The 26,779-nt window shown below is 51.3% G+C and overlaps 17 protein-coding genes across 17 annotated transcripts; 9 read left to right on the top strand and 8 right to left on the bottom strand.

Moving 5' to 3' along the window:
• Positions 1 to 19: 19 nt before the first annotated feature.
• On the bottom strand, positions 20 to 1,108 carry KL928_003647 (uncharacterized protein; the record flags this gene model as incomplete). Its single annotated transcript, XM_043204257.1, has 1 exon — positions 20 to 1,108. The coding sequence occupies one exon, from the start codon at positions 1,106 to 1,108 to the stop codon at positions 20 to 22; it is 1,089 nt and encodes a 362-aa protein (XP_043059089.1).
• Positions 1,109 to 1,249: 141 nt separating this feature from the next.
• Positions 1,250 to 1,474, top strand: KL928_003646 (uncharacterized protein; the record flags this gene model as incomplete). Its single annotated transcript, XM_043204256.1, has 1 exon — positions 1,250 to 1,474. The coding sequence occupies one exon, from the start codon at positions 1,250 to 1,252 to the stop codon at positions 1,472 to 1,474; it is 225 nt and encodes a 74-aa protein (XP_043059088.1).
• Positions 1,475 to 1,513: 39 nt separating this feature from the next.
• KL928_003645 (uncharacterized protein) lies at positions 1,514 to 2,659 on the bottom strand (the record flags this gene model as incomplete). Its single annotated transcript, XM_043204255.1, has 1 exon — positions 1,514 to 2,659. The coding sequence occupies one exon, from the start codon at positions 2,657 to 2,659 to the stop codon at positions 1,514 to 1,516; it is 1,146 nt and encodes a 381-aa protein (XP_043059087.1).
• Positions 2,660 to 2,774: 115 nt separating this feature from the next.
• On the top strand, positions 2,775 to 4,682 carry KL928_003644 (uncharacterized protein; the record flags this gene model as incomplete). Its single annotated transcript, XM_043204254.1, has 1 exon — positions 2,775 to 4,682. The coding sequence occupies one exon, from the start codon at positions 2,775 to 2,777 to the stop codon at positions 4,680 to 4,682; it is 1,908 nt and encodes a 635-aa protein (XP_043059086.1).
• Positions 4,683 to 4,735: 53 nt separating this feature from the next.
• On the top strand, positions 4,736 to 5,717 carry KL928_003643 (uncharacterized protein; the record flags this gene model as incomplete). Its single annotated transcript, XM_043204253.1, has 2 exons — positions 4,736 to 5,475; positions 5,540 to 5,717. The coding sequence occupies 2 exons, from the start codon at positions 4,736 to 4,738 to the stop codon at positions 5,715 to 5,717; spliced, it is 918 nt and encodes a 305-aa protein (XP_043059085.1).
• Positions 5,718 to 5,934: 217 nt separating this feature from the next.
• Positions 5,935 to 9,231, bottom strand: KL928_003642 (uncharacterized protein; the record flags this gene model as incomplete). Its single annotated transcript, XM_043204252.1, has 1 exon — positions 5,935 to 9,231. One exon carries the CDS (start codon positions 9,229 to 9,231, stop codon positions 5,935 to 5,937), a length of 3,297 nt encoding a protein of 1,098 aa, XP_043059084.1.
• Positions 9,232 to 9,560: 329 nt separating this feature from the next.
• Positions 9,561 to 10,196, top strand: KL928_003641 (uncharacterized protein; the record flags this gene model as incomplete). The annotated part of the gene is made up of 1 exon (XM_043204251.1): positions 9,561 to 10,196. One exon carries the CDS (start codon positions 9,561 to 9,563, stop codon positions 10,194 to 10,196), a length of 636 nt encoding a protein of 211 aa, XP_043059083.1.
• Positions 10,197 to 10,201: 5 nt separating this feature from the next.
• KL928_003640 (uncharacterized protein) lies at positions 10,202 to 11,857 on the bottom strand (the record flags this gene model as incomplete). Its single annotated transcript, XM_043204250.1, has 1 exon — positions 10,202 to 11,857. One exon carries the CDS (start codon positions 11,855 to 11,857, stop codon positions 10,202 to 10,204), a length of 1,656 nt encoding a protein of 551 aa, XP_043059082.1.
• Positions 11,858 to 11,976: 119 nt separating this feature from the next.
• On the top strand, positions 11,977 to 13,011 carry KL928_003639 (uncharacterized protein; the record flags this gene model as incomplete). The annotated part of the gene is made up of 1 exon (XM_043204248.1): positions 11,977 to 13,011. The coding sequence occupies one exon, from the start codon at positions 11,977 to 11,979 to the stop codon at positions 13,009 to 13,011; it is 1,035 nt and encodes a 344-aa protein (XP_043059081.1).
• Positions 13,012 to 13,024: 13 nt separating this feature from the next.
• KL928_003638 (uncharacterized protein) lies at positions 13,025 to 14,836 on the bottom strand (the record flags this gene model as incomplete). Its single annotated transcript, XM_043204247.1, has 1 exon — positions 13,025 to 14,836. The coding sequence occupies one exon, from the start codon at positions 14,834 to 14,836 to the stop codon at positions 13,025 to 13,027; it is 1,812 nt and encodes a 603-aa protein (XP_043059080.1).
• A 268-nt stretch (positions 14,837 to 15,104) lies between these two features.
• KL928_003637 (uncharacterized protein) lies at positions 15,105 to 16,688 on the bottom strand (the record flags this gene model as incomplete). Its single annotated transcript, XM_043204246.1, has 1 exon — positions 15,105 to 16,688. The coding sequence occupies one exon, from the start codon at positions 16,686 to 16,688 to the stop codon at positions 15,105 to 15,107; it is 1,584 nt and encodes a 527-aa protein (XP_043059079.1).
• Positions 16,689 to 16,948: 260 nt separating this feature from the next.
• KL928_003636 (uncharacterized protein) lies at positions 16,949 to 17,767 on the top strand (the record flags this gene model as incomplete). Its single annotated transcript, XM_043204245.1, has 1 exon — positions 16,949 to 17,767. One exon carries the CDS (start codon positions 16,949 to 16,951, stop codon positions 17,765 to 17,767), a length of 819 nt encoding a protein of 272 aa, XP_043059078.1.
• Positions 17,768 to 17,916: 149 nt separating this feature from the next.
• On the top strand, positions 17,917 to 19,758 carry KL928_003635 (uncharacterized protein; the record flags this gene model as incomplete). Its single annotated transcript, XM_043204244.1, has 1 exon — positions 17,917 to 19,758. The coding sequence occupies one exon, from the start codon at positions 17,917 to 17,919 to the stop codon at positions 19,756 to 19,758; it is 1,842 nt and encodes a 613-aa protein (XP_043059077.1).
• Positions 19,759 to 19,811: 53 nt separating this feature from the next.
• KL928_003634 (uncharacterized protein) lies at positions 19,812 to 21,044 on the bottom strand (the record flags this gene model as incomplete). The annotated part of the gene is made up of 1 exon (XM_043204243.1): positions 19,812 to 21,044. One exon carries the CDS (start codon positions 21,042 to 21,044, stop codon positions 19,812 to 19,814), a length of 1,233 nt encoding a protein of 410 aa, XP_043059076.1.
• Positions 21,045 to 21,552: 508 nt separating this feature from the next.
• Positions 21,553 to 23,481, bottom strand: KL928_003633 (uncharacterized protein; the record flags this gene model as incomplete). Its single annotated transcript, XM_043204242.1, has 1 exon — positions 21,553 to 23,481. The coding sequence occupies one exon, from the start codon at positions 23,479 to 23,481 to the stop codon at positions 21,553 to 21,555; it is 1,929 nt and encodes a 642-aa protein (XP_043059075.1).
• A 135-nt stretch (positions 23,482 to 23,616) lies between these two features.
• KL928_003632 (uncharacterized protein) lies at positions 23,617 to 25,236 on the top strand (the record flags this gene model as incomplete). Its single annotated transcript, XM_043204241.1, has 1 exon — positions 23,617 to 25,236. The coding sequence occupies one exon, from the start codon at positions 23,617 to 23,619 to the stop codon at positions 25,234 to 25,236; it is 1,620 nt and encodes a 539-aa protein (XP_043059074.1).
• A 61-nt stretch (positions 25,237 to 25,297) lies between these two features.
• KL928_003631 (uncharacterized protein) lies at positions 25,298 to 26,764 on the top strand (the record flags this gene model as incomplete). The annotated part of the gene is made up of 1 exon (XM_043204240.1): positions 25,298 to 26,764. One exon carries the CDS (start codon positions 25,298 to 25,300, stop codon positions 26,762 to 26,764), a length of 1,467 nt encoding a protein of 488 aa, XP_043059073.1.
• Between the last annotated feature and the right edge of the window lie 15 nt (positions 26,765 to 26,779).

The raw sequence follows: 26,779 nt of genomic DNA, 5'->3' as shown, positions 1-26,779 counted from the left end.
AGTTCAGTAACAGCATTACTCATTTCCGCAACGATTGTGCCAGGTCATTGAGTTTGGTGGTGACTTTGGACGTGTCGATGCTTATCCTGGTAGGTGGAGGTTTTTGCTCTGTTTGTGGTGACGGCGCTGCGGCTTGGTCTTTTTGAGTTTGTTCCTGGTAGTAGCCAGGGACCTCTGTTCTGTCTGCTGGAGCACCAGGCAGATCTGGCACTTTCCAAAAGCCTCCAACTCCATTGAAGAGGTCATTCACACCGAATCGGCGGGGCAGGTATGCTCTGCCAAGATTTTCGGTGATCAAGGGGAAGGGGAAGTACAGGGAGTAGAATAGGACGCCGTACAAAACGCCCACGCCCATGCCTGCCACCACGTCTCGAACAAAATGTCTGTTATCGGAGACCCTGGAAAACCCAACAGTGGACGAAATGATGATCGGATACATCAAGGAGATGATGCTTTTGCAGGATAGACCTCTGCCATCGAACAGATTGAGTTTACCTGCGGTGAACAGAAATTGGACAGTGGATGTCGTAGTGATTGTCGACGCATGGCCGCTTGGGAAGCTTCTCAATCCCTCAAAAATGAGTCTGTGAGACGGGTTTGCACAGATTCCGATTGTGCTCAGCGAGCCCAGCTGCTGCGAAGCAAATGTGAAGGGAACGCATCTGGTGAGAAAGTCGGGACGGGGAAGCGCAGAGACGTTCTTCAGAATAACCACGGTGAACAGCTGAAACGCGGAGGCGCCCATCATTGCAAGCAGCACGCAATGGATGTCCCATGCCTTGCGGGAAGGGGGCAGCTTGGTGACCAGAGAGCCCGCCAGAACCACTGCCAAAATCGGCACCACAACGGCCATGACCACAAGCAGCCATATTGGAGCTAGAGTCTTGGCCTCCTGAACGTACATGTGCATGATTGACGTATCTCTGACGTCAAAGTCGCTTGTCCGCGGCGTTCCAAACACTCCATAGAATATGGCCCCCAAAAGGATAACAATGTAGAATGCCCAGTCCAGAACGTACGATATAAACGTGGGAAGCGAGACATCGTGGCCGTTGACAACCATGAACGTCTCCTCAAACTCGAACTCTGCTCCCTGTGAGAAAAACATTGGTATATTAAGAAGAAGGGTATTTTAGCTGATAAAATGATCCCGCCCAGATGTATCCCTAATTTGGTTCCCTTCCTGTCACCCAGATTTCCGTGCCAAAAATAATTCGTAATGAGGGGAAAATAGATAAACTTATTTAATATGTTATCGAATCTCGCTGGATGGGCACTTTTCGGGGCCTTTGCAAGGGCATACCAGCAGGCTCTGCGGAACCTGAGTTTCACTTATGCTCCAATGGGATACGTCTATTCAACAGGGGCTTGGGTAGGATTTGGGTACCTATTTGAGAAGTGGGTCAGGAACAACGACGAGATCATAGAGGAACGGCTGAAGAAACTAAAGGAACAGAGACAGAAGACGGCGTAAGCTGCGTCGCACCATAACCTCACCTACTTACTTATTTATTTATTGCTCTGGTTCATCCTCATTCCCCAAATCAATATAGCCCAGGTCCTCATAATCCTCTTGCAAATTGTTCAGCTCTGCCTGCAGATCGTCCACCTCAGCCGCCTCCTCCTGCTCCTCGTCGCCGCTCGAGTCGTCGTCACTGCTGCTCTCGTCACTCTGATAGTTCTCGTCCTCCTCTTCGTCGTCGTCCTTGCCGACTATCTGGTTGCCTCCCGGCACAAGCTTGGCGGCCTCTGCGAGCGCGCCAGGGTTGTCGGTGTTGTTCTTGAGCTGCCTCTGGGCCTTGAGTTCGTCGGTCATCGACCTGTCTCTGAGCTCTTTGCTCTTGACGTACTGGTCGATCTTCTCGAACTCTTTCTGGTCGATCATGGAGAACTCGTGGCGCTCGGAATTCGGCAGCAACGTCAGCGTCACGTTGAACGTCAGCCGCGTGATGGAGGTGTATGTGATGGACTCGATGTTGGTGGAATCGAATATGAGGATTGGTTTCTTGAAGCCGAATATCACATGGTTGGGCAGAAAATACAGATAGCCCTCTTTAGACCCTTTGTACGCGTCCACAAAGAAACATTGCGGGCCGAACCCTTTCACAAGATCGAACCCGAATGTTCTGAACTGCTGCTGTAGAAAGTCTGTAAGGTCGATCTTGTCTAGGAGCGGGCCGAACTGCTCGCTCAATTCGTCGTTGTTGAACTGGATCAGAATCGGGTCGTTCTTATACATCTGGCCCTTGTTGGCGCCGTAGGTGATGAGTAGTGTTTTGTACTGTTTTTTCTCGGGCACGTCCAAAACAACAGCAAACTGGATATTATTTTCCGACAGGTCTGTGATCAGCAACTCGGGCTTCGACTCGAGGCTTTTGGTGAGCGCCAGAAATACCTTGCGCTCGCCAGCAAAACAGCCAAACACAATGTTGAGTTTCTTGCGGATTGGCGACTGCACAGACAGCTCGGGGATCTGCAACACGATGTGCGAGCCAGCCAGACTTGAAGGCAGGACGTCCGCGTCGAAGTCCAGCTTGCGGCGCTTGGTCCCGCCCATATGGTCGATGATCGCTCGGAAGATCTCCTCTGCCGGCGGATACGCGTTTACCACGTCCTGGACCTGTATTTTCAGCTCTGCAGGCAGAAAGTCAAACGACATGGCGAAGATAACTTTTTTTCAGGTCGCGTCGCGTCGAAAATAAATAGATAAAAAGCACAGGACCCCTACTGAAATTCCTCCTTGCTGACAAAAAAAGTGTCTCCTTTTTTACCCGATGTCGGTCGCTCTTCCGCTGTACGAGGACGAAGAGTGCAGCGACTACCTGCCTCCGTCTCCAAGACAGGTTTTGAGGATCTCCATCAACCTCAAAACCCTTATTGACAAGGTTATACCTATTCCCCTGAAAGAAGAACAGATCCTTGGCCTGGACTCGATTATTCTGACAGACAAGCTGATCGCCGCGGTGTTGGACGCCGCAGGGGGCGAAGGCGCTTCCCGTAGACGGTATCAGGCGTGTCTTGTGTTCTGTCTGCTCAAAGTCAGCGAATGGTACTACTCTCTAACCGTCAAGGAGCTTTCTGACGACACTTTGTACGCATCTAGGATGCTGGCCGCACAGAAAATTGCTGCCACGCTGATCGAACGCGAGCAGGACGAGAAGTACCTGTTTATCTCCATGCTCTGCAACAGGTACTCCATCAACCTCCACGACGTGGACTCTGCGCCTGAGAACGCCCTGGAGCTGGCTGTCGACACCCATGCCACCATCATCATCTCGTCGGGCGGCTACCAGAGATGTCTGAAATGGATTTGGAGAGGCTGGATCGTCCAGTCGTCCACGGATTCGTCCAATTATGTTCTATTCAGGGGGACAGGAAATACAAGCTTCCTCAAGCACTTTGACCCGGACAGAATCAAAACCCCACTGTACCAGAACATTTTGGAAATCACGTTCTCGATTCTGTATTTGGCTCTCTTCACCTTTCTTGTCAACACAGACACCATCTCTTCCCATCTGGGAGCCGTCGAGGTGGTGTTCTATCTGTTCACCATCGGGTTTGCGCTGGACGAGCTGGTCAAGTTCTATCACGTTGGCTACTATTACATGCAGTTTTCCAACGTGTTCAACGATGTGCTGTATGCGATCGTGATTGCGTCGGCCTCTACGCGATTCGTTGCGTTGGCTGCCCATTCGCCAGACAAGCGCGACCAGTTCAACGTCATCTCCTACAGACTTCTGTCGCTGGCTGCTCCGTTCATGTGGTCTCGGCTGCTGCTGTATCTTGACGTGTTGCAATTCTGCGGAACCATGATAGTGGTGGTCAAGAAAATGATCAGAGAGTCGTTCATCTTCTTCTTCTTGCTGGCCATCATCACCGTGGGCTTCTTTCAGGCATTTGTCGGTTTGGACCAGGCAGACGGAAAGAGGGAGCTCACGTCATTCTTGACCACCACGATGGTTCAGACGGTTCTTGGTGGTCCGAACTTCGACACCATTGAGCGCTTTGCGTACCCGTACGGAGCCATTCTCTACTACGCCTACACCTTCATTGTGGTTCTGGTCTTGCTCAACATCCTCATTGCTCTGTACTCTCAGGCATATGGAGACGTTGTTGGAAACGCTACAGACGAATACCTCGCTCAGTACTCCGCCAAGATTCTCAGATACGTGCGTGCTCCAGACGACAAGACTTTCTGCCCGCCTTTGAACATCGTGGAGACCGTGTTCCTGCAATTGCCATTCAGCTGGTGGCTCGACAGAAAGCTGTACCTTTCTCTGTGCGACAAGGTGATGGTGGTGCTCTACCTTCCTGCGCTGCTGTTCATTGCCAGCTACGAGGTCCAAGCTGCCAAACGAGTCGAGTACAACAGAAACAGAAAGGTTGCAGACGACAACAACGAGGAAGACACTCCTTGGGATCTCACCGACGGCTTTGACCATAACGACGAGAATGGAGATGGTATCCGTGCATCGATCCAGACTCAGAGAAGGGCCGAGCAGGAAGATCCAAGCTTTGCGAAGAATTTCAAGGCTTGGGAATCCAGTCTCGACAGGCTTGTTCCTCCTATTGAGCCTAGTAAGGACGCGGGTATTTCATGGGAGAACTACGAAATATACCATAAATTGGACGAGCTGACGCAGCTTGTCAAAGCGTTGGAGAAAAAATTGGACGCTAAATAAAAGTAAATGTGAAATTAATAAATTTAAAATACTATAAATATTAATTCTAGTATATGGACCCAGAATACAAGGCTTTGACCTCTGTTTTCTCGGCGCACAAAAGCTACAAGTCGTGGGCCGTGAAGCAGGTGGTTGCTCCGAAGAAGCTGAAATACAAGAGCCTGACCAAAGACGAGCAGGCACTGTTTCCATGGATGAATCAGCATATCGACTATCTAGAGCACTCTGTTAATTTGAATGCGCAGTTTCTTGAGCAGATTGCCATGACTGTGGCTCCAATGTGGGGCGCAGAGCCAGATCCGGGCGTGTGGGCAGAGTGCTCGGCCCAGGACCTGGACAAAGTGCGCAGCATACTGATCCAGTTCGCGAGAGAGTGGTCTGCGGAGTGCGCGGACGAGCGAGCCGCATCTTTTGGCCGCATTTTGCAGGAGTGCGAGAACTTGTTTCCAGACGTCGTCAACAGACAGAACGTTGAGATTCTCGTGCCGGGCTCGGGATTGGGCAGACTGGTTGTGGAATTTGTGCGAAGAGGATTCCGCACCCAAGGAAACGAGTTTTCGTACCACATGCTCACCAACTCCAGCTTCATAGTCAACCACTCTTTTTGCGAGAACAACTACGTCATATGTCCCTATCTGCACAAGAGCTCCAACGTCAGCAAAAGAACAGACCAGATCCGTCAAGTGTACATTCCCGATTTTAACCCGGGAGACATTTCCTTTATCAATAAAGAGTATCCTGAAATTCCGGTCGCCGATCTGATGTCGATGGTGGCAGGCTCGTTTGTAGACCTGTACGGCCCGCCTAACATGCCGCGCATCAGCGACGTGTACACGAACGATCCGCAGGCCGTTGAGTTTCGCCAGCAGAACGCAAAACGGTTTCAAGTGGTTGCAACATGTTTTTTCCTCGACACTGCCTCGAACATTGTCGAATATCTGCGAGCCGTGCACCATTGTCTGGCCGACGATGGCTATTGGGTCAACTTTGGCCCTCTCCTGTGGCATTACGAGGGCGACGAGACTGTCACCATGAACACACAGAAATCCGAGAATAGCGACTGGGAGCAGGTCACGACGCCAATGAGAGGATTGGAGTTATCGCGAGACGACCTGGTTGAGCTTGTGCAGAAAGTCGGCTTCGAGTTCGTAAAGAGAGAATCTGACATTGAAACAACGTACGGCAGCGACCCGCGCTCGCTAGGCGGGTTCAAGTACAGGTGCGAGTTTTGGGTAGCAAGAAAAAAACAGAGCTAGTTCTGTGCAATTTCCTCCTGCATGTGGCTTTTCCACGAGTGCAAGTTGATAATCTCGGTCGAAGACGTCCTTGGAAAGTCCGTCTTTTTAGATCTCGCAAACACGTCTCTGGTGAGCTTCATCACCGTACTGGAAATAAGCCGTAGCGAGCCTCCTTCCTCTTGGTAGTGCTTGAATAATGATTTTGCAAGCTGCGCTTGTGAATCGCCTGCTTGGTCCAAAAGTTGTTCGAGCTTTTCCCGCTTGATGGGCAGACCTGCTGCTGTGAGAAAAGTTTGCAGCCGTATGGGCCGAAGCTTTGTCGCCACTTCTTCATGGGAAAGCTTGGTTGAAAGCATAACACAAAGCTTCGAGCGTTCCTCTGAAACCAACTTCGTCTTGAGGTACTTGATGAGGATAGAAAATGGCAAGCTCTCAATCACAGCGACATCGATCTTGTCCTCGCCAGAGGCTGAAAAACTCAGCGACTGGTTGATTATCTGGTTCCAGAAATTCTGGTGCTCCTTGATCAACTTCCCGTCGCCCAGACTTTTGCCCACGACTCCGAAAGTTAGACTTGAATTTTCGTTCACTGGCTGGTTTAAAGACTTTATAAACTGCTTGAAGATTTCTGCATATCTGCTGCCACTCTTTTCAAATTCCCTTATCCACTCGGTCACAATGTCGTCGATTTTTGCGTCCAGGTCCAATGGTTCGTGATCACCGCTCATGATTGTCACATGAACTCCCACGGTGTCTTTAAGCGTCCGAAGCCCAGCAAAAACAGCGTATCCCAGCTGGTACTGAGTTCTGATTTTTGCCGTGAGGAACGTCGACAGGATGTACGCCACAAATCTCGCTAGGGATCTGTCTCTCATGTTTCTGCGTGCTCCAAGCTGAATATAATACACCAAAGCGTTGGTTTCGTCCGGCGAAAAACCATGGATTCGGTAGTTGCAGCCGTGTGGCAGCGACAGCGTCTGGAGCTGTTTGTACCGAGGCGAGGCGAACTCCGCGACTAGCGTTCTCAGAGTGTCTACCGTGCGCTGGTAATTTGACATTGAAACGTCACCGTGGAGCAGTGCTGTCAACTGGCAGCTTTCGAGCGTGGTCTTGGCCGTCGTGGCTACCGTTTCAATGTCCAGCTCCTCAAGAATTTCGAGTCGGTCTTCCAAAGGCCACGTTCCCGGCTCGAGAACAGAAAGAAGCCCCAGTGATGCCAGCTCGTGAGATCGCAGTGTGCGCAGGTTCTCATACTTCATCTTGATCCTGATGCGGGACTGGCGGAACATGGCAGGCGTCACTAGCGCCAGAAAATTGTCACTCAACTCGCGCAGCTTATTCGTGATTATTTCCAGTATATTGTAGATCCCCACTGTGGAGCCCGAGACATGGATCACCAAACTGCAAGTCCCCTTCATTGAGTGCAGCAGATCGTAGGCGTACCACAGCTCCAGAGCGGGATAGAGCGTTTCACGGAGCAGCTCCTTGACTATGTCACTGAAAATCTCTAGGGATAAAGTTGACTGCACACTCGGTTCAATAGAGGCGCTGGTGATTTCAAAACTGAGGTAGGCTTTTCCACGGTACCTGTCACAGTCTTGTTTGAGCCAAAGCTGGATCTCTTTGGACGAGTGGACCAGCTCCGGAGGCCTTGTTTCCTCCTTTCCCGCATAGACAAAATTGCGACTCGATTCCAAAGTAGACTGCAAGAGCTCATACAAACCAGTCTGATTATCAATCTGGCCAACCACAAACTGATTTGGCCGTGGCAGCTTCACCTGAAACTCCGATTGACAATACGTTATGGGCAAGATTTTGTAACTGAAGCCATAGTATGGGTCGACGTCGTACTTTTGCCTCCCAAAGTGTGCAAGAACGTCGCCAGGAGCCACCAGTGTAGCCAAGATATTTTCTTTGCACACTGTCGAGCGCATTTGAGCGCAAAATTGCTCTGATTTCATCTTCCACCATGTCTGTGCCTCCATAGACTCCTCATACGACCCGTCATAACCAGAGTCGCTAGAAGACCAGCAAGGAGCATTTTTGAATAGCCAGTCGGAATATATCTGCTGGTCTTCCAGCAGCCTCTGGCTGAGGGTCCGGCATTGTGAGGATGCAGACAGTTCCGTGTCGCGGTGCAGAAAGTTGTACAGTTCAATGGAGTTGAACTGCGACATCAGCTTGGCTGCTCTCTTGACGCGCTTTGGATCGGGAGAAAACACCTCTTGGGTGTACCGAATGAGATAATCAAATATTTTCTCGTAGTCTCTTGTGCCGGCCATGGTCAGGTTCAGTTCTAGCTGTAGAAGTCGGTCCTTGAATGTGATGAGCGGACACGAGGAGTATGAGCCTTTGATAAGACCTGCTTTGAAAAGCTCTGAATTGAAAGACACCTCGTTTTCGCTGCCCATCACGTAGCTCCACACGTGGGCGAAAACAAGCGAGTCCTTGCTATCGGTTTTAAAAGGGAAGCATATCCTCAGAGTAGGGGTAGTGTTGGCGCTCTCGATCAGAACAAACTTCCCCAAATCTGTGAAAACTGGCGACCGGTAGACGGGAGCCCAGCATGTTTCAAGGACATTGCTCGTTTCTGTCCTTTGGGATGTCATGCATTCCGAAAAGTTTGCAATTGCCAGCTTCTTGAGCGCATTGAGCGACTGGGGGCCCGTGAGAACCAGACCCGATTTCCAGGCCTGGTAATTCTGCTCGTAAAACTGGACAAGCTCGTCGTGCAAATTGGTCTTCCTGCCCCGGAAAAGAGTGTCGAAGTTGCCTGTGCTGAAACGATGAAACGGATGTTCCGGGCTGGCCAGCAGCCGCAGACCATGGTGGGCCATCTTCCCGACCACAGAGCAATTTTTTGTGTGCTCGCTGTCGATGGCCATAACCTCCCGTCTTGCGTAGTCTTTGTTGAATGTCGGATTTCTAAAGCAAGACGAGAAAACACCCACAATCTCCTCATAAACAGCAAGATCCGGCGTTCCGTCGCTGTTGAAAGCTGGCACCTCGAAAAAAAACGACGTTTTCTCTCCCACCGTCGCAGCGTTCCATCTGCCACCACTGCAATATACAAGCTTCTTGCACAAGTCTGTCTCTGGGAATTCCTTAGAGCTCACGCAAACCATGTGTTCGCAAAAGTGGGCCAAGCCGACAGTGTCTTCGCGGTTCGAGTGATGGCCAACGGCCACGGAAAGACCGCACGCGGCGGTCTCCTGGGTTGGGTCGGAAATCAACAGGACATTGATCCCGTTGGGGAGCACAAACCGGAGATGGCTGCAGTGTCTGGTGCCAAGTGGAATATACGACGACATTGCCCCCACCAGAGCGATCCTGCCGCCTTTATATGGTGTGGATCCCTAACAGGACCACTACCCCCTTTTTTGTTTGAGATCGGTTTTTTTCTCACTCACTTTCCTATTTGGATTTTTCAATGCACAGCCTGCTAAGCGGCCAAGCAACCAGCAGCATAGCCAAGGGGGCCAACCTCAAGCTGGGCCCCCACGTAACAAGGCAAATGGGTAGTAGAGACTTGATGTAGGTTGTAGCCCGCCAGAGAAGCCTGTCGCGTCCATCAGCTTATTCCCTGCTCCGCCACCCTCGCCACTAATCTTTTTCTCTTTTTATACTACATTTTATTCTCATGTCCAAACAAACGTCTGTTAAACTTGTGCTGCTGGGCGAGGCAGCCGTCGGAAAGTCCTCGCTGGTGCTGCGGTTCGTGTCGAACGACTTCCAGGAAAACAAAGAGCCCACCATCGGCGCCGCGTTTCTCACGCAACGGTGCACCATCGGAGCAAAGACCATCAAGTTCGAGATTTGGGATACCGCTGGCCAGGAGAGATTTGCCAATCTGGCCCCGCTATACTACAGAAACGCGCAAGCTGCGCTGGTTGTGTACGATGTTACAAAGCCAGCAAGCTTCATCAAAGCCAGGCACTGGGTTAAAGAACTACACGAACAGGCCTCAAAGAATATTGTGATTGCTCTGGTCGGCAACAAGTACGACCTGGTGGTGGACCCAGAGACCGGCGAGGAGATCGAGGGCCGCAGAAGCGTCTCTGTCGAAGAGGGCAAGGCCCTGGCCGACGAGGAAGGATTGCTGTTTTTTGAGACCAGTGCCAAGTCCGCTTTCAACGTCAACGAGGTGTTCACAGCAATTGGAAAACAGATTCCAGAAGAGACGTCCAAGCCCCAGGACGAGCCTTCTTCGGTCGGCAGAATAGACCTCAACGCCCCTGTCGACGAGTCCGGAGGGGCCGGCAACTGCGCTTGCTGATCTCCTTACAACTTCGCCTTCATCGTCAATCCGCCCTTGGTGGCCTCCTGGTTGATCTCCAAAGCACTGTTCGACGAATACTTCTCGTGCTTGTCTCCTTCTCCAAAGAAGACCACGCTCACAGTCAGGTCGTCTCTGTACCGCCTGCTCAACGGAGAAGGAATGCTGACCAGCATGTTCACCTCCTCTTTGGAACCCCCGTTACTTAATGCGTTTCTAATCAGATGTGTGGCCACGTTTTCATCTTCCAGTAGGAATCCAACCTCATTGGACTTCCGTCTCGTTCGTAGTCTCTGCTTGCTCTTCGAGCTCTGGTCCGTCACGTCTTCCACCAGAGGCAGCTTATCTTTCGAGCTTGGCCACAGCGTGTCCATGAACGACTTCTTGGGCTTCACCATTTTCTTTTTCTCCATCCACCGCACCACCAGTCCCACAATCTCCTCGTTCGTCAGCATCTCGTACAGTCCGTCGGAGGCCATCACCAAGAAATCGTGTTTGGCTGGCGAAACCTCGTGCGTCGTTATCACCGGTTCGGCAGTCACATACGGAGGCGTCTTGAGGTTGGCAGGCAGCTGCCTGCCAAAGAACTGGTTGGCCACTCTTGTCTGGATGTCCTTGGCCCACTTGTATCTGGCGTCGCCAAACGCTCTGGTTGGCTCCAGCGAGCCCAGAACACGGCCGTTTCTGACCACATTGGGCTCGTTTGGATGCTCGCTGAGCAGCTTGGCCACTTCTGTAGGGTTGGAGCCCGTCTGGTCTGTCGAGAGTGCCCGCACAGTCCACTTGTTTTCGTGGTCATCCAAAGACCCCAATAGGGCTCGCGAATCGCCGGTGACGGCCACCTTGAGGTTGCGCGAATGGGTGTCATAGAACGACATCAGGGCACAGGAGCCGGAGAGAGCAGGCATCAGGAGCTCTGCGGCGCCGGCCTTGTTGGACGGATTTTCAAGCAATTTCTGCACGTTTTTGTTCACGATGTCGTCGTCCAGCTTGAGGAAGCCCTGTTTGATGGCCCTGTCGATGGTCTCGCTCGACGGGATCAGCCTGAGATTCTTGTCGCTGACTTTGTATGCCTGGTCCAGTTCGTTGACCACGTAGTCCAGAAGGCTGTCACGCAGCTTGGCAGACGTGTTCCAGCCCGCATGCCCATCGAAAATGGACCAGAAGTGCCAATCTGTCTCGACACGCGCGTTGTTGTTTTCCCTATCCTGGACAGGGACCTGGACGAGCTTCTCGCTGCGGTCGTCCTCAATTGGGTTGTTGCTAGGCAATTGACAGATATCGTACCGGATCACGCCCTTTCCGCGGTTGACCATGTACGATTCTTCGTATTGTCTCAGCCTTCTACTAACCTCGGCATCGCTCAGGAGATAGATGCCCTGTTTGTTTTGTTGGGCCGAAATCCCGCTTAGAGAGTTGGTAGAGGCCGAGAACAGCTGTTTTTGGTCTGCGCTGCCGGCTCCCTGGGCCGGCAGAGAGTCGGAGCGCAAATTGTTATTTGTGAGGGAGACGTAGGAGGTGGCTAGGAGGAGGCCGGAAACCAGCGCTAGACGAAACTCTGTTCTCATCTTGGAGCCCTTGTGACAGTTGGAGGCAAATCGGTGGTATCCTCGAGCCAGCGGAATGTTCTTGGAGCAGGATCTAAGTCTGAGTGCCAACATAATAGGAACAAGAGAATTTCTCGATTGCGAAATCAGCGTGGGTGAGCATGTCTGGCTGTGCAAAGATTCAACTCTTACGACGATTGAAGAAAAAAAAACTGTAAAAAGTTTGACGAGCCATGCCGCCAAAGAAGGCCCAAAAGGCCCAGAAGGACGCCGAGAAGAAGAAGAATGCCAAGAAGGTGCAGAAGCAGCTGGAAGATAAGACTTTCGGCCTGAAAAACAAGAACAAGTCGAAGAAAGTGCAGCAGTATGTGAACCAGGTCACTGCACAGGCTGCGGACAAGAAAGCACAGGCCATGGCCAAGCAGCGTGCTGCCGAGAAGAAAGCCGCCGAGGAGGCCAAGAAGGAGGCCGCCAAGCTGCTCCAGTCCTCGATTCCGACGCAAAAGGTGCCATTTGGAGTGGATCCAAAGTCGATTCTCTGTGAATTTTTCAAAGCGGGAGCATGCACAAGAGGCAAGAACTGTAAATTTAGCCACGACCTTGCTGTTGGCCGGAAGGCCGCCAAGAGGGACCTGTACGCGGACGACAAGGACGAGGAAAAGAGAAACGACACAATGGACAACTGGGACGAGGAGAAGCTGAGAAAGGTGATTTTGTCCAAGCATGGAAATCCAAAGACCACCACGGACAAAGTGTGCAAACATTTCATTTCTGCGGTTGAGGACGGCAAGTACGGATGGTTCTGGACGTGTCCGGACTCCGACCCCAAGCAGGGCAAGGAGTGCAAGTATAGGCACTCGCTTCCGCCGGGCTTTGTGCTCAAGACCAAGGAGCAGAGACGGCTGGAGAGAATGGCGTTGGAGGCACAGCCTAAGATCACGCTGGAGGATTTCATAGAGACAGAGAGAGACAAGCTGCCACGAGACAAGCTGACTCCTATCACGCCGGCTACGTTTGCAGAATGGAAGAAGAAACACACACAGGAAAAAGAGAAGCAGAGCGAGACGGCCAAGAAGGCCCTCACAGGAAGAGAGATCATTATCAAGAAGTTTGCAGACAAGTTCTACCGAGAGGAAGATACAGGCGACAAGGGCACGGAGATCGACATGTCGCAGTTCCGTGTTGCGCTCGACGAGGTCGACAACGAGAACATCAAGGACTACGGAGATGGAAGAAATGCATTTTTTGAGGAAAATAATGCAAGTTAATTTGGGAGATCGCCTACTTGGCTGTCTTGATGGCGCTGAACGAAGCTTCCATCACGTCCGCCGCGTCCCACCAGAACCGGAAGTCGACCTCTGGCGGATACTCGCTCACCACATGGTACACGCGCTCCTTCCACAGTTCCTTCTTCCGATCGAAAGCGTACTCGTCCGAGGCGCTTTCTGCCTGCTGCGAGAGCGAGAAGTTCTTGGTTGGCGAGTGCGGTGCGTAGCGCATAGAGTCCGTCGGGCGACGCGGAACGGGGGGCGGCGATGGCGACGGCGACTTGGTGTTTGCGAGGCTGTTGTCGCTCCTCATGTAGCTGCGCTTGGGGAGCGGTGGTGTATCCAGAGGTATGTAATCGGCAGAATGCGAGAGCGTGTTGGAGATTTGAGTTTTGATGAACTCTCGATGGAGTTTCGGAGATCGTAGTGTATCTCTGTAGGATCTATGGTCTTTGGAGGCGTCTGTGGATTTTAATGGTTCTCCTTGTAAAACTTTTGGTTTCGGAGGCGGAATCGGCGAGAACTTCTTCGTCTTGACATCCGTGTTGGAGTTTCGAAGAGCCAGTATGCTCTGCAGTTCCTTCAACACCTTGACGTCGTCGCCGTTTGACGAGAACGCACCGTTCAAAGCACGAATGTAAACTGCTAGAACCTGCTTTGGAAAAAGCTTCACCAGTTGTGCATAGGCCTCCACGTCCTGTTCTCCAGCGTCCCCGATCAAAATGAATTTTCTATTAGGGAAGTCCTTGAACAGTTTGATGAGCGACTCTTTTTTCCGTTCTGCGGACGGCATCGTGAAAGACGCTATCAGGTTGCCTGAATACTGACGTAGACTAATGCTGTCTACCGGCAACCCAACGTAATCCATGAACCCAGACACTATGTTGTATATCTGCCACGGGGAGTTCGACACATAATGGACTGGACAGTGGTATCTGAACTTGAGCTGTTGCAGCCAGCTAGCAACGCGCGGGATCTCGCAATCACTGAAATCCTTGGCAAACACGTTTCTGAACAATTCTCGTTTGTCTCCAAGCACGCCTGTGATTCTGACGGTGTCGTCTATGTCTGTAATGACACTCACTCCCTTTGACCCAATGACATTGGCTTCCTGCGTCTGTGTGATGCCTGGGTTGTCCACAGACGAGACAGAAATAAAAGACGGTTTGTACGAAGAAGCCACCGAAATGTTGAACGCACCAACGCCGTCAGTGTACAGATTGGCCCCCAGAAGCGAGTCTGTTTGGTCATCCGAGTACAGCGTGATGTTAAGCGGCGTCTTAGGGATCGTCCTGGCCATAATGCCCTGCATGCGGTCGCGGATGGTGTCGTGGGCGGGAGAAGAGTCTGTGGATTGCGACCCAGACGACACCGTCGAGGCTGTGTCGGAGTCGGGGCCTTTAGTGTCTGGGTGTGTCAAAGAGTCCTCCAATTCTGTTTCTATCTGGTTGACTGTCGAGGACGAGACGTTGGACTTGGACAAACGGTGCACTAGCGACATCATGAGCTTATTTTTCCTATTCATCACTCCGGGACAAAATATACACCCTGCAACGTCGGTGACGTATTCGCCGTTCATGTAGCGCGTGTACGTTCTGTAGAGCAGTATCTGGGCGTCGTCGGGCACGCGTGTGGCCAAATTGGCGGCCTGTTCCTCGTCATAGATGAAATTCTGTTGAATTGCGGTGGTGATGCTCTTGAAGTACGGAGACTCCTTGGTGCTTCTAAAAGCATTCATTATTCGTCTTTTGCCCATGTTGAGAACTGTGCTTGCCCGCTCGTCTTCACTGGGGCCCGTTGCAAGCGGCTTGTGCGGGTTCTCCATCAGCTTCCTGTAAAAAGCGGGATCCACGTCCTTGCGCAGTAGAAAGAAAAAGACCTTGTCCTTGCTGGATCGGAGAAGTTTATTATTGATGTATCTGGCAAGGTTGTACCGGAAAGATCGATGCGGACGGTGGACAAGGCCTAGCTTGTGCTTGATGCGTCTGAAGAAATTCACGGTGGAAGAGGATCAACAAGGAAAGATTATTACAGATCCCACAAACGTAATTTTTTATGCGTGCGTCGATCGTCCACAGTTCTGTTCGTATATATTATATGTGCACAACGTTTTTCAACGTGTAGCAGACAACTATCGGCATCGTCACCACCAGCGACGTGTACTGGACAATCAGGTATAGCGACAGACAGTTGATCTGCAGCGGGTTCTCGTCCTCCGGGTCCATGTTGCTGGCCGTCAGATACACCTGGATGGTGGCAGACGGGAGCGAGAACTCCATGCACGTGACAAACATGGCCATGGGGTCTGTGAGCCAGTGGGCCTTTTTCATGCGGTCGACCCACAGAATGCCGATGATTGGCAAGACGCACAGACGGTAGACCGTGTGGCAGAGCACGCATTTCCAGAAACCCTTGGGGATGTCGTTAATCTGCAGCCGGCCCAAAAGCGACCCGATTAAAAAAATTCCCAGCGGGACGCAGGGCATGGCACAGTACTGCGCGTACTGGAGAATAAAGGACAGCGGTGGCTGGTGGTCGGGGGCGTTGGGCATGTACACTGTGGTCTGCACAAACAGCGCCTTTAGCCATGGAATTAATGCAATGATGAGCGAGATGATGAGCACGATGGAGTTTGGCTTTTTCAGGTTCTTGACAAAAAAAATCAAGTAATGCAGCTTGTATCGTCTGACCCACGGAGCCTTTGCGGAGTTCTCAATGTCCTTGGAGCTCAGGTTGGTCTCTGTGATGATCTTCATGTTGGTCGGGATGTCTCTATTGTAGGGTTCGTGGCGCGAGTATTCTCTGATGAGTTCCTGGACGTGCGGCTGAGTGAGCACGCTGGAACGGTGCGACGACGCGGCGGACGACGCGTGCGAGTTGCACTGGCTCAGCGCGTAGTCGTGGTGCGACCGTGCCGACGGGATTCGCGAGACAGGGTACCGGGTGCTGTGCGAATTGTGCGAGGTGGTGTTGGAAAGTAGCGCGTGCGGATTTAAATTTTCGCTCGCGGGAGCAGAGTCGATGCTGGAGAGACTCGACCCGGACAACGACGACTTGGGCGACGCGCGGTCGTGGTCCATGTCTGTGTCGCGCCCGGGGGCCTTATCTTCGCGAATTGTAGGCAGCTCAAGGCTCTGCGATTTTTCCTCTGCGTCTCGTTTGCGTCGGAAATCCAGTTCCACCAGTTGGAACATCCCGCAGTTGAACTGCACAATTATATACATGGTGAGCCAGATGATCACGTAGGCGGTACCCTTGTTGATCTCGTCGTCCGAGAAAGTTGTCATGGCTTGCAGATACGAGATCGGCAGGTCGGAGACGTTCTGCATTATTCCTGCAAGCATGGCTCCTCCTATCCAGGACTGGTTTTTTTTCTTGGGCACGGGAGTCAGCGTCACGATCACCGCCGTGACGCCGGCGTTGCAGCAGTACATCATGAACGCCGACAGGCAAATCACGCCGATGGTCTTGATGTCGGATATCGAGATGTAGGACACGATCTTGTCGAAGATAAGAGCAGGCATGAAGAGGAGCAACACGAGGTCGCTGATTGCTCTGGTGGTGGACACGCTCACAAACCCGAGCTTCGTCATAACAAAGCCCGTCAGGATGATCATGTACATCCGGATGATGGGCTTAACCGCCGAGTATATCACTTCAGGAAGCGGTACACCCATGGCTTCTGTGCGGAAAGAAAATAGAGACAATTTTCGAGGACCAGTTTTTTTATACACTAGATAAGCTGAGGAACTGATAATCACGCAAGATTTTTTCCCTCGGCCTGACGGGTAGCGTGTTGATTGCGTGTGGAAGTAGAAAAGGTGTGAAATGACCTGTATATGTTTGTGGTTGTTGTTTCGGTTCCAGGGCCCCTGACACTGGTTCCTGCGCTAGCGCACCTTTTAGATTTCGTAACATTTTCTCATTTCGTCTTCTTATGAGCTCGGTGTTATCCCAGTCTCAGACAAGCTGGCCAGCCAAAAACTTTGTTGTGTACCTTCCTGGAGGCTCTGACTCCACAATTGCTGGCGTCCGGCTTGTGCTTGGCCCGCGCTCGGCGGTAGACTCTGCGCTCTCCCACCTGGATCCCCAGCCGGGACCCTCTAACGTGTGTGTCCGATTCGAAAGAATACACTTTCATCTCGACCAATGGTCTGTGCACATCACAGGACCACCACAGAGGGTGTCCGAGACGTATCGATTGGTAAGTTTGCCTATTTTTGCTGCTAACAAGATCATCTCCCTGTTTCCAAAAGACCCCCTAATTTTATGGTCCAAGTTCAGCCAGCCGCCAGAATTGGGGGTCCTGGTCAACAGCCACTACGCGTTTGGTGATATGTACCAACTAAACAGAAATTCAGAGCCTCCGCTAGCGGAAATGAGCAGAAAGAGTGCTGATCTGAGACCCCCAACAAGAATTGGCTATCTGCAGGAAAATAAAGTTCTGACGGAGAGGAACGCCCTGCCTGTCGCTTTCTCTGCTAAGCAGAACGTGGCAGTAAAAAGACAGTACCGCATGACACGCAAGGAGATAGGATCTCTGATTGGGAAGAAAGGTAGGGATATCGAGCGGATCCGAGAACAGACGACAGCGAAAATCAAAATACACGACACGGCCGACACAGAGAACGTGGGTATAGTCCCGGGAATCAACCAGACGCAGCTGCTGGAAATTATCGGACTCAAAGAAGAAGTGAAGGAGGCCGAGCAGCTGATCCAAAAGAAAATCAGCCAGTGGCGTGCTACCAAAAGTTGAGGCAGTGCCAAAACAAGATTTACCCACAAAAGCGTCGTGCGCAAGAGCCAAACCCGTTTTTTTTTTCTGAAAAATTTTTCACTTTGGGAATATTTCAAGGTAAAATTTGGGGGTTTAAAATCTTTTAATTACCTTTACAAATAGACATAATGGCTGACGGTGTTTTCCAAGGTGCTATTGGTATCGATCTTGGTACTACTTACTCCTGTGTTGCTACATACGACTCTGCTGTCGAAATCATCGCTAACGAACAGGGTAACAGAGTTACTCCTTCGTTCGTCGCTTTCACTCCTGAGGAGAGACTGATTGGTGACGCTGCCAAGAACCAGGCTGCTTTGAACCCAAAGAACACGGTTTTCGATGCTAAGAGACTGATCGGTAGAGCTTTCTCTGACGAGTCTGTGCAGAAGGACATCAAGTCGTGGCCATTCAAGGTTATCGACGACAACGGCAACCCAAAGATTGAGGTTGAGTACTTGGGTGAGACCAAGACTTTCTCTCCACAGGAGATCTCTTCTATGGTTTTGACCAAGATGAAGGAGATCGCTGAGGCTAAGATTGGCCAAAAGGTTGAGAAGGCCGTCGTTACCGTTCCAGCTTACTTCAACGACGCTCAGAGACAAGCCACCAAGGACGCTGGTGCCATTGCTGGCCTGAACGTGCTGAGAATCATCAACGAGCCTACCGCTGCTGCCATTGCTTACGGACTTGGTGCTGGTAAGTCCGACCAAGAGAAGCACATTCTGATCTTCGACCTTGGTGGAGGAACTTTCGATGTTTCTCTGCTGCACATTGCTGGTGGTGTCTTCACCGTCAAGGCTACTGCCGGTGACACTCACTTGGGTGGTCAAGATTTCGATACCAACCTCCTAGAGCACTTCAAGAAGGAGTTCCAAAAGAAGACTGGTTTGGACATCTCCGGTGACGCCAGAGCTCTGAGAAGACTCAGAACCGCCTGTGAGAGAGCTAAGAGAACTCTTTCTTCCGTCACCCAGACCACCGTCGAGGTCGACTCCCTGTTCGAGGGTGAGGACTTCTCTGCCAACATCACCAGAGCCAGATTCGAGGACATCAACTCTGCTCTGTTCAAGTCCACCTTGACTCCTGTTGAGCAAGTTCTGAAGGACGCCAAGCTCGACAAGTCCCAGGTCAACGAGGTTGTCCTTGTTGGTGGTTCCACCAGAATTCCAAAGGTCCAAAAGCTGTTGTCTGACTTCTTCGACGGTAAACAACTCGAGAAGTCCATCAACCCAGATGAGGCCGTTGCCTACGGTGCTGCCGTTCAAGGTGCCATCTTGACCGGCCAGTCCACCTCTGACGAGACCAAGGACCTGCTGTTGTTGGATGTCATCCCACTCTCGCTTGGTGTTGCTATGCAAGGTAACGTCTTTGCTCCAGTTGTTCCAAGAAACACCACTGTGCCAACCATCAAGAGAAGAACCTTCACCACTGTTGAGGACCACCAGACCACCGTCCAGTTCCCAGTGTACCAGGGTGAGAGAGTCAACTGTGCCGAGAACACTCTGCTGGGTGAGTTCGACCTCAAGAACATCCCACCAATGCCAGCTGGAGAGCCAGTTCTGGAGGCCATTTTCGAGGTCGACGCCAACGGTATCCTGAAGGTCACTGCTGTCGAGAAGTCCACCGGTAGATCTGCCAACATCACCATCTCCAACTCCGTCGGTAGATTGTCCACCTCTGAGATTGAGAAGATGATCAACGAGGCTGACAAGTTCAAGAAAGCCGACGAGGAGTTCTCCAAGAAGCACGAGCAAAAGCAGAGACTCGAGTCGTACGTCTCTTCCATCGAGGCTACCGTCACCGACCCAGTCCTGTCTGCTAAGATGAAGAAGGGTGCTAAGGACAAGGTTGAGGCTGCTCTGTCTGAGGCTCTGGCTGCTCTTGAGATCGAGGACTCTTCTGCTGACGACCTGAGAAAGGCTGAGCTGTCGCTGAAGAGAGTGGTCACCAAGGCCATGGCTACTCGTTAAGCGTGAGATAGTTTATTCGCATAATGGAGTGAATTAAGTATCGATTGTTGTAATTACTTTTTCAATATGTAATTTCCAAACTTATCAGTTTCCAGTTCTTCTCCGTCCACCAGGGCCTGCACGATTTTTTCGTTAACAGAGTCCGTGTCCGACTCAGACTCCGAAAACTCAAGCTCCGACCCATACTCCTCCTCTTCTTCCTCTTCCTCCTCCTCGTCCTCCTCAGTCCCGTCGTAGTCCCGTTTCATGCTTCCCAGCGCGTCTTCCAACTCTGTCTTCTTCTCGCTCCTGTAGCCAGACGCCTTCACCTGCATGTCCAAATCGCCTAGTCTTTGCACGTCTCTGCTGAAAACGGGATATGCGTGTCTGAAGCCATCGCCGTAGCCGTCCGTGTCCAGCATCATCGAGTCGTCCTTTGGCGAGTACCCAAATCTGCGCTTGAAAAACCGTCTGATGCACTCCACGTCCCGCTTGAAGTAGAACTCTGCGTCCACGTGGTTGATGGATATACACTGCGGGAAGTCGATCACGAGAAACCCAGGCTCTGTGGCCGGGTCGTAAGAGCCGTCCTCTTTGATCATAATGTTGTACTCGTTGTAGTCGCAGTGAATTAAACCATGGTTGGCTAATTTCACCATAAACTGCATCAGCTGCGAGTATAGCTTTTTGTATTGGAAATGCTCGCGAAGCTGCCGCATCGGAAAGCCCACCACCAGCTCCATGACAACGCAATGACGCGAATGGTCCAGCGGCCGCGGAATCTCAAACCCATTCTCATACAATATCGTCATAAACTCGTACTCTTTTTCTGCTGCCAGCTTCGACAGATGCATCCAGCTCTGAGCTTCCTTGTTCCGGAGGTAATCTCGCTTATTTTTCACTGTGCGGAAAGAAACTCTTCCCAATCGGTGGATCTTCAGCACTCTTTCGTTGCCCTGGCCGTCCTTTCCAGCATAGATATCCGACTCCTTACCAACACCTATAGTGCTCCCTAGCTCGACCAAGGTTTTTTTCTGCGCAAAGGTCTTGAGAGCTAGATAGTCGAATCCGTTGTATGTCAAGCGATACCCGTCGTATTTGGCGTTTCTCAGCTTTGAGATGAGGTTCAGTTTCGCAAGATCAGAGATGGCCCGGTTGGCAGAGCCCATCCCTGTCTTGAGGTTCGCTATCTGCCCGATCAGCTTCGTGGGCACAACCTCGTGGCTTCGAGACCCGTTTTCGACGGCCTGGAGTACTCGCCAGTCGTCCGCATTGAGATAACGCATGTGAATAGTGTCCAACTTCATGGTAAAAAATGAAAAAAAAAATGCAGATTTTTAAAATGATAGAAATTAATTTTGAGCGTGATAAGGTGGGTGAAGTTAGACGGATGGCTGGAGACTGAATATGCAACAAACTCCAGTGTAGTGGATTGGAAGATGACCTCAAGCAGCCCATCTACTTTTTGCAGACATAAAAAAATGTCTCCCCTCCCGGGATCGAACCGGGGACCCTGAGATTTCTTGTACAATTACAGTCTCATGCTCTTCCAACTGAGCTAAAGAGAGGACTTGTTGACAGAGAGTAGAGGGAGGTCGTCACATACTCACAGAGGGGACGAACGTACACTATAGAGTATACAACCCAGAGACAGAGCATTGGACGATACACAAATGGTGAAAACGGCGAGTCTCAAAATTGCTCCTACTCAAAATACTTATCTCCTATGTAAATGGTAGTTTTCATCCCAGACAATCAAGTCCAGCAACAAAGAAACTGCATTCTACACCAGTCAACCTCATTTATCATTCTTACTTACAACAGCTTGGTAACCTTTCCGATAGCAATGGTCTGGCCCTGGTCTCTCAGGGTGAATCTACCCAGCTGTGGATAATCCTCGTATGTCTCGAGACAAACAGGCATGGCGGTCTCCAGCTCGGCGATGATCTTCATGCCCTGCTTAGCAAATGCAGGCGGCTTCTTGGACTTTCTGTTGGTTCCCTTTTGCAAGTGGTGAAGCAGCTTTGTGAATGTGACTTCTTCAATCGCGGTGTGGACGTGCATCACACAGGAGAATCCAGAGGACAAGATCGACTTGAGCTCAACAATGGCGATCTGGGCCTCGAATCGCGTCACGGTCTTGACTGGGTTGAGCGTGGAAGAAAGCACGTAACCGGCAGACACGTCTTCTTCCTCAACACCCTTTAATTTCATTCTCACCTGCTCTCCGCAAACGGCAGTGTCGACCTCTGCCTCGGTCTCGTTGTAGATGGTCAGCACTTCGACCTGTATCTTGTTTGGCATCATTATCAACTGTTGTCCCTTCTTGACGTGTCCAGACTCGATCTTACCCTCGACGACCGTACCCAGGTCTTTCATTTTACCGGAAATCGGCAGCATGAATGGATCATTGATTTTTCTGGCAGCAAGAGGCATGTTGTCCAAGAACTCCAGCAGAGAAGGCCCCGTGTACCAAGGACACTCTTCCGGCTTGACACGATCCTTCAGACCTGCACCGGTGTAGCCAGACACAGGCATGAAAACAACGTCGCTCTTTTGGTATCCAACACCCTTCAAGTAGGCAGACAGCTTGCTGATACACTCGTTGTATCTTTCCTCCGACCAGTTGACGGTAGGATCGTCCATCTTGTTGATCACCACAACAAGCTTATTGACACCTTGCGTCTTGGCCAGAATTGCGTGCTCTCTGGATTGTCCTCCTCTCTCGAAACCGGCCTCGTATTCTCCCTTACGGGCAGAAATCACCAGAATACCAACATCTGCCTGAGAAGCTCCTCCAATCATCTCGGAAATGTATAGCTTGTGGCCTGGAGCATCCAGAATAGTGTATCTTCTCTTTTCGGTCTCGAAGTAGGATTTTCCAACCTCAATCGTCTTTCCGTCGTTTCTCTCCTCCTTGTTGGTGTCCATGATCCACGACAAGTACCAACCTTGTCTTCCGGCGTCCTTGGCCTCTCTCTCGTACTTTTCCACTGTTCTCTTGTCAACAGCTCCAGTCAGATAGAGAATGTTACCTCCCATGGTACTCTTTCCGGCATCCACGTGGCCCATGAAGATAATCGACATGTGGTCCTTTCCGCCAAACATATCCTGCAAAACGGACTCGTCCAGCTGTTGCTCTTGCTCCTTAATGACCGAGGATGCAGCAACCGACTTGTCTGTCTTCTGTGGCTTGGAGGAGGTCTTGGCATCGGCTTTGCTGTCTGCCTTTGGTTCTGGCTTTGGAGCGGCCTTGGTCTCCTGTTTAGTCTCCTGTTTAGTCTCCTGCTTGGTCTCCTGCTTGGTCTCCTGTTTTGGCTCTTGCTTTGTTTCCTTTGGCTCCTCCTTCTTTTTCACCGGCGCCTTGACGGTGCTGCTGTTCAAGTTCAGCTTCAGCTTTGTTTTAGGCTTGGAGCTCTTGTTGAGCGACTCCTGTTGCTGCTTCTGGTACTCTTCCAAAGACATGTGGTTGCTTTGCTGTTGTGGCTGAGCAGCGTATGGGTCGCGGGCATCGTAGCCAAATGACTGTGGCGGCACGTACTGGCCATACTGCTGGTACTGGCCGTATTGCTGATTGTATTGTTGGTATTGATTAAATTGCTGATACTGTCCAAATTGCTGTCCAAATTGGCCAGGAACAAACGAAGGAGCCGCGTTCGGGTTGAATTGCTGGCCGCCCACGTTCAGGTCTTGCATCCCCTGAGACAAGTCGTCCTGGTTGTTTTGCTGGTTAGGGTTCGACATTTAGCTATATTAAATTAAGGATGAATTTGGAAAATTTTTTATGCTCCACTACTTTCTGTCAATTTGCAAATAGGTTCAGATATGTTTTAAAAACTAAACATAAACATAAACATAAACAAAACCGTTCTCTTAGTCATGGATAGCGTGGAGTACCTGGATCCAGACTTTGACCCCCACAAGGTGACTGTGCCGCGTCTGAGGTCGATTCTCATTGACCGACAAATTGACTACCCGTCCAGCGCAAAGAAATCTGAGCTGATTCAGCTATATGAAGAGTATATTCGCCCTAACGCGGCCAAATGGCTCGAAGAGTACAAGAAAAGTATTGAAACTAGCGTGGAGATAGAAGAGGCCAACTCGTCGCCCAAGAAGAGCGCGAAAAGCTCCAGAAACTCAACTCCCGACAAAAGATCGCGCAGAAGCCTGAGTCCTGCCCCAGACCAGACTGTCCCGCAAAAACGAGGCTCTGAGGCGGCCACTCCTAGAAGGAAGAAACTGCACAGAAGGAACAGGAATGCGGAAGAGAGTGCCGTCTCCGACGATGCTGAATCGCCTACTGTCAGTAGAATGGAGGAAGGAAAACCCAATAAATCCATTAAGTCGCCACTGTCTTTGGAGAAGTTTGAGTCTGAAAGTCCGGTTGAGGAGGGCGACATTTCCGACATTCTTGCTAGGCTTGTGAGTCCCAAAAAGGAGGAACCAAAACAGGAGGTAATCGAAACGCAGATGGAGAATACATTCGAGGTGGTCGAGAACGTTCAGGTTCCTTCTTTTCTTGACGAAATGCTGGCGGGACCTGATAGGATTCTTGATAATGACAGTGGAGACGATGAGCGCACGATAGCAAGCGCCGCAAAAACGATGGAGAAGGAACTACTTTCAGATCATGACAGCTCGGACACGGAAGTAGAGGAAGTAGAGGTCAAAGTGCGTGAGAGCGAGGTGTGCGAGGTTGTGGAAATTGATGGCGAACAGCAAACAGAGACCGTGGAGACAGAGACGACAAAGGAGACTGTCACTGTGATTGAGTCTCCTGCTGAGGTGGAGTCAAAGCCAGCTCAGAAACGGCATTACAAATATGCGCTTCTGCTGCTACCAATTTTATCGTCGCTATTTTTGTACCGCTCGATGGCCCTTGACGTTGGATTCTGTGGTCGGGAAGGCGAGATAAGGAGTGTGCGGTCGTACCTGCCCACAGAGAATCCATTGTGGATGCAGTTCGCAAACAAAGCTGACGCGCTTTTGGAGCAGATCAAGCCGCAATGCGTTCCGTGTCCCGAGCACGCTATTTGCAAGTACGACTCGAAACTTGAATGCAAGAGCGGCTACACTGTTTCCAGACCGTGGCAGTCGCTCTTGGGCTTAATTCCTCGAATGGAGCAATGCATTTATGACGATAAACGTCTCGAGAAGATCAAACTAATGACCGAGTTTACGCTGGATATTCTGCGTCGCAAGAACGGTAAGGAGATGACTCTGGAGGAGCTGCACAACTTTCTCAAGGCCACCAAGTCGGCCGGCATGGCTGACGAGGACTTTGAGGAGTACTGGCTTCGGTTTGTGACGGAGGAGATCTCAAAGGAGCCGGAGATCAAGGTGGACTTTACCACGAGCTCGATCTCGATCGAGAACAAGATCCCCACGCAGTTCCTCACACGGACGCCAGGGGCCAGGCGGGCCAAGAAGTCGAAGCTTTTCCAGCGGTATCCGCTTCCGACGTCGACCTTTGGCGGCTTTTCTGCGTATGGTAATTAAATAGGACTAGGTAACGAATCATGAAATAATAATTAGGGCAGTGCATAAAAAAGGTTTCACAATGGTTTTGGCCAAGATAACAGACCACGGTCTTTTGATGGACCAGACAAGCAGCGACAGCAGCAGAGCCGGATTGTTTTGTTGCAGTCCATCAGAGCTGGCCGACAAAGACGGTTTCGAAGAGCTCTCCAGCGGCACGCTCATCCCGTTCAAGAACATTGTCTGGGTAGAGGGAGCATTGAATGAGAGCGTGGAGATCACGTATATCGAGCAGCAGGACTCGCATCTCAAGATTCGCACCGTTGTGGCTGACGTAACCGGCAGACAGCAGTCGAACGAGCCGGGGTCGAAGAGTGCTGTGTCGCAGCTGATGGCTCTGGCATACGCAACTTCTGAGCCCAAGAAGTCCGTCATTGTGTTTGTTAATCCGCACAGTGGCAAGGGCAAGGCTATCCATCTGTACGGGCACGAGGTGGAGCCTGTTCTGAACGCCGCGCGGTACCACGTCGACCTCGTCAAGACCGAATATTCAGGCCATGCTACAGAATACATGAAACATGTGGATATCGATAAGTACGACGGAGTCATTTGTGCTTCTGGTGACGGCATCCCGCACGAAGTGCTCAACGGCATATACAGTCGCAAAGACCGCGTTCGGGCCTTTCAAAGGCTCTTTATCGCGCAGACCCCGTGCGGGTCGGGCAACGCCATGGCTCTCTCGTGTCTGGGCACTTTGAAGCCAGGACTGGCGACTCTGGAAATCATCAAGGGCCACACAGTGCGCAGCGATCTGATGCTCGTCTGCTCCAAAGGCAGCGGTCCACGGGTCTCGTTTTTGAGCCAGACGTACGGCGTCATTGCCGAGGCAGACATAGGCACCGAGTGGATGCGGTTCATGGGCGGGATTCGCTTTGATATCGGCGTGGCGCTCAACATTCTGCGAAGAAAACAGTTCCCTTGTCGCGTGGCAGTCAAACGCATCACCAGCGACAAACAGGAGCTCTCGGAGCGGTACAAGTCTCAATACCAGCAGCACGGCGTGACCAGAGTGTTGGACGAGGCGGCGCTCACGCCAAAGTATTTTGACGGACATCTGTTTGACGACGACCAGCTGCCAGCAGGCTGGGAATGGCTGGACGACAGCGTCACACAAAACCTGTCCATCTTCTACACGGGAAAGCTACCGTACATCGCCAAAGATGTGGACTTTTTCCCTGCTGCGCTGCCGAACGACGGGGCGATCGACCTTGTGCTTTTCGACGGCCGCGCACAGGTGTGGAGGTCGGCGCACAGTCTGCTCCAGCTCGACAAGGGTCTGCACGTGTGGCACGACCACGTGGACCATCTGAAGGTGGAGTCGCTGAAACTGGTGCCGATGCTGGGAAAGGGCCGCACCAGCTACATTTCCGTTGACGGAGAAAACTTCCCCGTGGAGACAATCCAGGTGGAGGTGCTCCCGGGCGTGATGAAGACCGTGATGAACGACGGCCGCTACAAAGACAGCGGGTTCTTAGCACAAATTCGTTAATACTGAAAAGATAGA

This window comes from Ogataea angusta (genome assembly GCF_019207475.1).
Source record: "Ogataea angusta isolate 61-244 chromosome Unknown 61-244_NODE_7_length_650817_cov_90.064852, whole genome shotgun sequence".
Lineage (NCBI taxonomy): Eukaryota > Fungi > Ascomycota > Pichiomycetes > Pichiales > Pichiaceae > Ogataea > Ogataea angusta.
This window is presented reverse-complemented; position numbering and strand designations above follow the sequence as displayed.